Source organism: Notothenia coriiceps, unplaced genomic scaffold, assembly GCF_000735185.1.
Source record: "Notothenia coriiceps isolate Sejong01 unplaced genomic scaffold, NC01 NC01_scaffold00038055, whole genome shotgun sequence".
NCBI lineage: Eukaryota > Metazoa > Chordata > Actinopteri > Perciformes > Nototheniidae > Notothenia > Notothenia coriiceps.
In genome coordinates, this window is record NW_011370756.1 from 1 (window position 1) to 9522 (window position 9522).

Sequence of the window (9522 nt, forward strand, 5' to 3'; positions counted from 1 at the left end):
TAGTGTCTCTACTTTAAAGACTCCTCTCCTGCTGATGTTCAGGTGTATATCAGTATGTAGTGTCTCTACTTTAAAGAGTCCTCTCCTGCTGATGTTCAGATTCATATCAGTATGTAGTGTCTCTACTTTAAAGAGTCCTCTCCTGCTGATGTTCAGGTGTATATCAGTATGTAGTGTCTCTACTTTAAAGAGTCCTCTCCTGCTGATGTTCAGGTGTATATCAGTATTGTCTCTACTTTAAAGAGTTCTCTCCTGCTGATGTTCAGGTGTATATCAGTATGTAGTGTCTCTACTTTAAAGAGTCCTCTCCTGCTGATGTTCAGGTGTATATCAGTATGTAGTGTCTCTACTTTAAAGAGTCCTCTCCTGCTGATGTTCAGGTGTATATCAGTATGTAGTGTCTCTACTTTAAAGAGTCCTCTCCTGCTGATGTTCAGGTGTATATCAGTATTGTCTCTACTTTAAAGAGTTCTCTCCTGCTGATGTTCAGGTGTATATCAGTATGTAGTGTCTCTACTTTAAATAGTCCTCTCCTGCTGATGGTCAGGTTTATATCAGTATGTAGTATCTCTACTTTAAAGAGTCCTCTCCTGCTGATGTTCAGGTGTATATCAGTATGTAGTGTCTCTCCTGGGACATGTCTCCATGCTTTAATGTTCAAAAAGCTCTTTATTTTTCTCATACTGCCTGTGCTGCAGAACCTCTTTTCACCCTCTGTCTGAAACCAGAGCCCAGTCTGCTCTGATTGGTTAGCTGGCCGGCTCTGGTGTGATTGATCAACTGCTTAGAGATGTCCCCCTCCCTTAGCATATAATGCACAATGTGTTGGAGCGCTGGCCAATAAAAGCGTGAGTGTTACATAGTGATGTCACTATGAGAGAAACTACCTCTGGACGGAACACAGGGATTTCAGCCATTGTAGACCATTTACAAAATCCTATTGAATACACTACAGGAAAAACCCCAAAAGCATTACAGGGCCCCTTTAGTTCTTTTATTTTTATGTATTACATTTTTTTTTTTTAAATGTTTTTATTTATTTATTTTCTTATCATCTTTTGATATTTTATGTAACATGATATGGTGGAGCAATTTTTATTACACAAATAAAGAATCAGATTCATTTTTTATTTGACAAAAATATCCAAATACAAATCCCAAACCAGTATTAGATTTATAAGACACTGTTAAAAAAAACACAATAAAAAACACATCTCAAATGTTCAGCCAGATTAAAGTAGAGAAAAGCACAAAACAGAAACAGCATGACAGAGCAGCAGAGTGTATGAGAGAGAATGAGTTTACACATAGTCAAATCTCTGGTTGGACCTCCCGTCCACGCTGGGAGCCTTGTACGAGGGTCTGGTGTCAGACCTGTAGATCGTGGGGTGAGAGGGCGCTTTATAGGCCATCCCATCATACCTGAAGAATATCAGAAAAACAAGCAACTTTAAATAAAGACAAACAGGAAGTGGAGCTGCTGCAGTGAATTCTGACATCATCTAACATCAGTCTCTATCCCACGTATAGATATTACAATTGAAATAAATAGGATTAAAAACCTTTTGACAAGGGAAAGTGTGACCAGGAGAAGAATATATTGACGTGTATTGTTTTGGAAGCGGCCTCCTCGTAAACACTTGCAACTCTGCATTAAATATGCAGAGAAAAAATACACACACCAAATGAGTGCTTTTACATTTAGCTGAGTGTCCTTAACTTTGAAAGGAACTATAAAATGAACTTATCCTTGGTGCAATTGTAGATTATTAGGAGTTAATCGCAATTCAGCTTAAACAGATGAAATGTTATGTGAAAAAAAAAACGTATGAATGTATTTTATGTGGATAAATTGTTATGATATAATAAATAAATAATATAGATAATATATAGATGAACTCAGACGATTGCTAAAAAACATCAGGTAGGATTTTCTGTGAAATGGCAAGATGGGTGGGAAGAGGGGGGGACGGGGTGGCATGGGAAAGGGATTCCCTATATTTTTTCTTTCTTTGTCTTTTCTTTTTCTTTTTGTATTGTCTATATTGTCTATATAATTTGTATCTGTATAAGTCCCTTTTGTGAGGGCAAAAAAAAAAACAACAATAAAAAGTTGGTCCCAAAAAGAAAAGAAAAAAAGATGAACTTATCCAGGGGTGCTTTACATTGTTGTTCAGCTTTGTCAGGAGCCAGGGCTTCCTTTAACAGCAGTGAACATTCAATCTGCACTAGTTCTGCTTACTGGACACTTCTGTAGGAGCACCCTACCCCATCCAGAGCACAGAACTTCTGACACCACTGGTGGTGTTAATCATTAGAAAAGGTCAGAGATGACGGAACGTACCGCTGGGTCGTCTCTGAAGTCATTCCACGGCAGGCCAGACACAGCATGATGCCCCCGATGAAGAGGACAGCCGCTCCGATCCAGCCCACGAACAGAGCGGGGCCAAAAGTGTACCTCAAGAAGACATTGTTAGTAAAACCTGACAAAGCAGCCTGGTTTCACCAAATGCCATAAAAATAACACACTAATTCCAGAAGTGATTTTGCCAGTTTCGCCGCCAGGTGGACAAAGTAAATTTACTGCAATTTAGTCATCCAGAGTGTAGAAAAACTGCATTACAACAAGACCTGCACTTAGAATGTACATTAAATACAAAAAGTAGTTAATCTGCATGACCGCCCATATCAGATTTCTTTTTTATAATATTAAACTGTCTATTTAAAGGTCCCCTATTATACTCCTTTTCATCAATATTTTAAAGCTCTCAGATATATACAAAACATGTCTCTGAAGTGTTTGGCTGAAACACCAAACAGATCATTGCAGCATCCCATAATACCCTCTGTTACAGGCCTGTTTCAAAAGTGCAGATTCTCTGTCTGTTACTTTAGATGAAAATAAGGAGCCCCTCCCCACGCCCCTCTGAGAGAGATTTGGTTACGAATAACTCAATGGTGCTCTAGGAGGAGATTCAGGTGATGCGGGGGGGGGGGGGGGGGGGGGGGGTTACCTTGGCTGGTGATTGGCTAATGGTTACACAAGCCAAAAAAACATTATGACATCACAAAGTGACCAAAATCTGTTTTTTATATAAATGGATCAGGACAAAAAGAGAGGGGTCTTTGTTCCTGAGACTTTCAGAATCTCTTTACACAGAGGGGACACATGTCTATGTATAAAATACATGAAAAAGTGGATTTTACATAATAGGTGACCTTTAAAGTAACCAAAGTTAATAAATAGATATTATTCAAAAAAAGAATACCTGTCTCTGATTTGTAGTGGAGTAGAAGTATAGAGTATCAGAATTGGAAAATACTCATACATTAAAATGGTATTTTAGTACAGCATTTGAATAAATAATATCAGTGTCCACCAATGGTTATCACTTAGATTTGTTTGGCTTTTTTGTAAGTAATTTCACGGTGCAACAATATTAAGTACTTAAGTTAAGTTGCAAGACAAACAGGTTAATTGAACCTAGACCATGATATTTCCCTAAGCTTAGCTAATTAGACATGTTTGGATTCACAATGTAAACCACATCTTTAAAACTGCAACACAGTGTCCGTATGTGGCGCTTCACGATAACTACCTTACATACGAACGTCACCAAATGTATGCAACAAAAAAGTGGCATGGTAGTTAGAATCCTATCCATGAAGTTGAACAAAGTGTTGTAGCAGATAAAAAAGCATTTTAATTTGTGCTTACCTCGGAGTCAGATTTCCTGAGAGTCCACCAAGACCCCCCCCGCCACCGCCACCATAGCCGCCACCGCCACCATAGCCGCCATCGGCATATGTGGTGAACCGGAAGCTTTGCACAATCAAGTTAGCGAAGGCAGACACCCCAGCAATGCCACACACTCCTGAAAATGAAGAGCAAACGATGGGTGAGTGCAGAACAGTTCTGCTGTGATAACAGAACTACACGTTGTGAACATCACTGCACCTGCCAGAATGATCATGACCCCAGACGTCAGAGTCATCGTGGCCTTGATGCTGTCCTCCATGTTCCCAATCTTCAAGCACTTCAGGGCAAATATGGCGATGAGGACGCCGATGGCTCCGAGAATGATTCCAACAATCATCAGAGCCCGCACGGCCTGGAGCAGAGCTGGAGCCAGAGGATACCACTCAGAACAATCTCAACACAGTATTTACTCATAAAATAAATATGCAAGCGGTCAATGGAGAGCTGTAGTTCCTTAATATGGATCTACTTCCGCTCTTCTTTATTTCAGAGGAAAATATGTTTACTTCATTAAATCTATTTGGCAGTTATAATTAGTTTGCAGGTTAAGATTTTGCATGCAAAAGCATAGGATCAATAAATAAATAAATAAAGATGCATTTTTACCCCAAAAAGATTCCCAACAGGATATAGAGTTAAAATAGCTAAATATTGACCAGCTTCAACACAAAATGCTTCTTATACATTAGTGTATCAATATCGATAAACATTTAAATAAAATATAGAAAAATTTTCATCCTTTTTAAGCACTGACAAATCAAATATTTTCTTGATGCATAAGTTGTCAAAACTTTACTTTAAAAGACACTCAAAACGCATGGCATGTTTTGAAAAAAGCAAAAAAGAATACAAATAATGTTGTTGTTTTTTTCCAGGCGTAGCAATATTAAAGTTAAAACTCTATATATAAATCAAGACGCCATGTATTAAAACGATTTGACCCAAAATGCCATCTTTCAATCCCCTGAGATATTGTACCTGTATTATTCCAGCCTTAAGCCTTTAAGACCTTATGTACAATATGCTCTACACTACATTCAGCTGTTAAGCACAGAGTGTGGAAATTTACTTTACATTGTGTGACACCCCTCTAAAGCTTGTGCTTGCTCAGCTAAGCTTTGGATGTCTCATAAAATTTCCATTTGATTCCGTAGAGACACCATCTTTTCTGCAGTCCGCTGCATTTTCATGCAGCAGGTAAACGTGGAAAATCTGCCCTAAAACCTGCCGAATATTCCAAAGTACTTTCCTAGGGTCCTTTGAAAATGTCCTCCTTAATCCAACATGTGGAGCAATGTTTGATAAATGTATTTTTCTCTCTGGGTGTAATTCTCTTACCTGGCAGTCCTAGTATGGTAAAATAAGGCCTGCACTGCGTTGTACCGTACGACGTCCCCACGCACAAGTTCCACAAACCAGAGTATGTGTAAATGTTGGTCACAACTGTAAAAGATCGATCCTGCAGACTCCACATGTCCATTGCTGTTGCAGCTGATATTAAGAACTGCCCCAGCCCAGACAACATGAATCCTATTAACTGAATCATCGAGACCGCCATTTTAGATGTCCCGCTCAAACAAGTAGCCAGCGATGTCACAGAGTCATGAAATGGCAGCGCCTGAGCGGCTGCTTATCTTTATATATGATTCAACAAGGAACCGTTCTTATCAGATGTTTACCCAATTTTCAGTCTTTGTCCCAGTTTCGGTAACAGTAGCAACGAGAATTTCCTCCCCTTCGTAACAAAGGGTGTGGTTTGACTTTTGAAAAATAAACTGATAATGTTACATCTGCCAATATGTCATGTTTGTTTGTCTGTTGTAACAGGATGACTGTTAAACTGCTAGCCTGATTTTGGCTTGGTGGGGTGATGTAGCATGGACCAGGGAAGAACACAATGAGTACTTTACTTTTGGGGTACTTGTACCTGACCTGAGTTTTTCATGCATTGCTAATTTATCATTCACATGTAGTACTTTACTTATACTCATTTACAATTGGGAAGCCATTTTCGTACTTTGTACTCTGTTACGTTTATCTGACAGCATTGGTTACTTTATAGATACATTTTATTAGCTAATACAAAATATGTATATATTTATGAACAAGTCATTTTTGACTCAGATATGTATACATGTTCATTTAATTTATTTATTGTTTTAACAGCTACTTACCTGTATATCATTTTATTTTGTATCTCTAATTGTAGGTGTGACTATAGTTACATTTTGGCATTATCAAAAACCATCAACCTTTATTTTTTTGGTGACTTAATGAAGTATTCTCCTTCATCATTTGTGTTGCTTTTGACAAAATAAAAGTGTACCTGGCAGTCCCAGAATGGTGAAATACGGCCGGCACTCAGTGAAGCCGGAGCTCTGCCGGACGCAGGAATTCCACAGGCCCGAGTAGGAGAAGATGGCCGTCACCACGCTGTCGTAGAGGTCCTCAGTCGCCCACTGGTCCATCCCTGTCGCTGCGATCATCCCCCCCAACCCTAACAGACTCAGGAGGAAGCCCATCACCTGACAGAGAGTCGCTGCCATGGTTCTTCTGCTGGTGGAGGGAAAATATAAAACTCCAAATTCTAAAGCTAAAGGTCTGTCCTCAGCACTGCGGCTGTGAGTTGGAATATGATATCTGCAGGTGTGAAGTCAAGAAGGACTTCACCAATGACCCTGCTTGTTTGCACACAGCCCAGTCATGTACAGAAGGAGTTGGGTGGAGCGTATTAGTGAAATATGATTACTGTTGGCTCCTTAATTTGGTTGGTATAGAGTAAACATGATGTGGTTTGGTATACAGTCATTTTAATGTTTTTTAATGAAAATAGTGTTGGAGAAAAACCTCAAATTCAGTTACTCGCTTCAGATTTAATGAGTGCTGCTGCTGGTTTGTACTGTCGGCAGATTTATATTAACCTGTCCCACAGTTGTTGGGTGAAGCTGTTTTGAATTCAAGACATCAAGTTCAACAGTCCTGAAAACGTTGTTTTAGCTTCCCACTATGAACGGTGGGGTTCTACATGAACACCAAACCACTCCCACACAGTGTGAAGAAGCAATGCAACGTTTTGAGGGAACTATAAATATCTATGTTTACATGAGTGTATAATCAGTTTAAAATGAGCCCTTCATATCCCAAGTCTACTATGTTGAACCGCCATGTTTCTACAACAGACAAATCAAACTCCAAATGGCTCTAGAACTAGAGTTATTACTCTCATATACGTCTGCTGTAGGCTTAGAAATGTAAAGTTACACCCAGCAGCCGGTTAGCTTTACGTAGCATCACCACTGAAAAGCAAAAAAATTGCTGGCTTGGTTCTGCATAAATGAACTGTACAAAAAAACCTCCTCTAGCATCTCAACGGTTTGGGCTGCAAAAAAAAATTAAGTTTACAAACAGCCATCACATTTTATTAGCGGGGAGCGTACGCAATTATTTCTTGATTGTGACCAGCGTGTTGGTTGTCTGGCATGCTATGCTAAGCTAACCACCTGCTAGCTGTAGCCCTATGGGACATATCTCTCAGACATGATCTCAACACATTTCCCAAAATGTAAAAATATACCTAAATTCCTATGATAAATAAATTATAAATAACCATGTCTCTGATTGATAATTATTTAGTCATAGATATTTATGTTTGAGAGAAACAATACATAAGGGCTTTAAAAGAGCCAATCTGGATGGATTTCCTAACTTTAGCTGCAATTCATGTTTAATTTTCTTGACATTAAGATTTAAGTCTTCTATTTTAATGGTTGACAAAGATGTGGAGCACAGCCAGCATCCTGTTTACACCTCCTGGGCTGAGTCATGTCCTCATGATGGGAAACCTGAATGTGATGGGCTGCCATGTGGCAATAACAGGCAAGAGAAACCTTCTCTCTTATTTAAATTCGTTTTTTGCTGTCTACTTTGCAAAATCCCATGGTAACACTGAGCATTACACAGTTTTGATACAGGATTAGACGATGTTGGAAACAACTTGAAATAAGGCATTGATATGGGCTTGGAACCACACAAAATGCATCATAGTATTGCCTCAGTGGTTTGTTCATACCTCTTTAGATCTTGATACATTCAACATTATTTAAAGTGGTTATTAAAGTGTATTTTGAATACTGAGGACTTCAAAGTTAGTTTACTGTTATTATATGTTGCTTTAACCAAATGTACAGTTTGAATATTGTTGGGCAGTGTGTCTGGACGGGCTGTGTTGTGTGATACTGGACGTCCCTTTGGGGGGGGGGGGTGCTGTGTATCGTGTGGCACCAGCAGCCAGTCAGGCTAAAGCAAATACTGATATGATTGTAGTGAACTGAAACTAATTTGCCTGTGGCTGATATGCAGAGGAGAAATTGAGACCAGGGCTGAATCGAAACTGGGTGGGGCTTTATTCAGAATAGAATGTATCATTATTGTATTTAAACAACTAATACACATAGAGTTGAACCTTTGCTATAAACTTGAGGTCATGTCAGGTATCTCAGGACGAATATAAAAGTTGTGTTATAGGTTAGGATTTATTATCTCAGTTTGTTTAGTTCCCTTGTTTTTTATGGACAGTAACACAAAAGTACAATGTAATATTTGATAGTTGATTATAATTGCGTTTTTCATGGTAATAACTGAAGTCAGAGAATATTGCTGACTACTTGGAATAAAATAAGTATTGCCAGACACAAAAGATTGACTTTTTAACTCATTACATAATATATCAAATATCAAGTATTTATCGATAATAGCTAGAAATGATATCATGGGAAATACTTTAAATATATACATTTACAAGTAACCTAAGTGTATTTATTTTAAGAAATGCTTTGGCCTTAAAAGGGTCAAACTAAAGTTATAAAAGAGGGAATAATCCATTTAGACATCCATATATTACACAGAGATATTGACATAATAATGTATATAGGGAAGGAAATACATTTGTTTTAAAAACCTAAGCTAAATCAAGTATTAAATAAGGTTAAGAAAATTTGTTTAAAGGCAGACTTGACCTCTCTGTTAACTCATTACACGCAGTAAATCACTCATGAAGGTGTTGTGAACACAGTTCAAGTGTGGTTTATACTACCCTTTCTCTCTCCCACACACTCACACAGACGCCTGATTTAATCACTGTCAATAGAAATAACTGCATGCTGCTGCACTAATGATTTTTGCTGTCTGCTGTGCAAAGCCATTTGTACCCCAGCAGGCTGAACCTTAAGCAAACAACTGTCCAGCCTCTGATTGCTTATCCTGATCTGCCCTTACTAATATACATGAAAAGAGAAGCCACTTCACACATGTTAGCCGTGTAGCTTCGATCATATGAATTATCTGTGTTGTTCCTTCCTTGTATCAAATGCCACCTTACTGGAAGAAGCTCTAGGTCAGTGCTGTGATGTGTGATGCCCCTTAATCAGAGCCAGCATGCATTGGCCGGCCAATCAACAATGCTCTTCACCCAAATGTTGCTTTTACCCGCAGATTTCTTTTTAGCAAATCAAATGTTTTCAAAGCTCCAGAAAAAAGTCCTGCTAAATTGAGGGGGAATCGTCAGACTTTTTTTATGAAATGAATTGCAAGACTTTTAAAATATTTCCTTTGATAGACTGGTGCAGCCATAAAAAAAAACGTGATTATTATGTCTTATATTTTTGTGATGTGTGATGCCCCTTAATCAGCCCCTTAATCAGAGCCAGCATGGATTGGCCGGCCAATCAACAATGCTCTTCACCCAAATGTTGCTTTTACCCGCA

General features: G+C 38.6%; 1 protein-coding gene across 2 annotated transcripts; it reads right to left on the reverse strand.

Annotated features, from left to right (window-relative positions):
- Nucleotides 1–1114: 1114 nt before the first annotated feature.
- Nucleotides 1115–6413, reverse strand: LOC104967965 (claudin-18-like). 2 transcript variants are annotated; one of them, XM_010797506.1, is made up of 5 exons: nucleotides 6087–6413; nucleotides 3959–4123; nucleotides 3719–3875; nucleotides 2345–2458; nucleotides 1115–1422 (listed from the first exon to the last, which is right to left on the reverse strand). In XM_010797506.1, exons 1-5 carry the CDS (start codon nucleotides 6304–6306, stop codon nucleotides 1302–1304), a joined length of 777 nt encoding a protein of 258 aa, XP_010795808.1. In that variant the 5' UTR covers nucleotides 6307–6413; the 3' UTR covers nucleotides 1115–1301. The 2 variants fall into 2 exon arrangements, with proteins under 2 accessions (XP_010795808.1, XP_010795809.1); XM_010797507.1 differs by lacking the exon at nucleotides 6087–6413 and adding an exon at nucleotides 5099–5342.
- Nucleotides 6414–9522: the final 3109 nt, after the last annotated feature.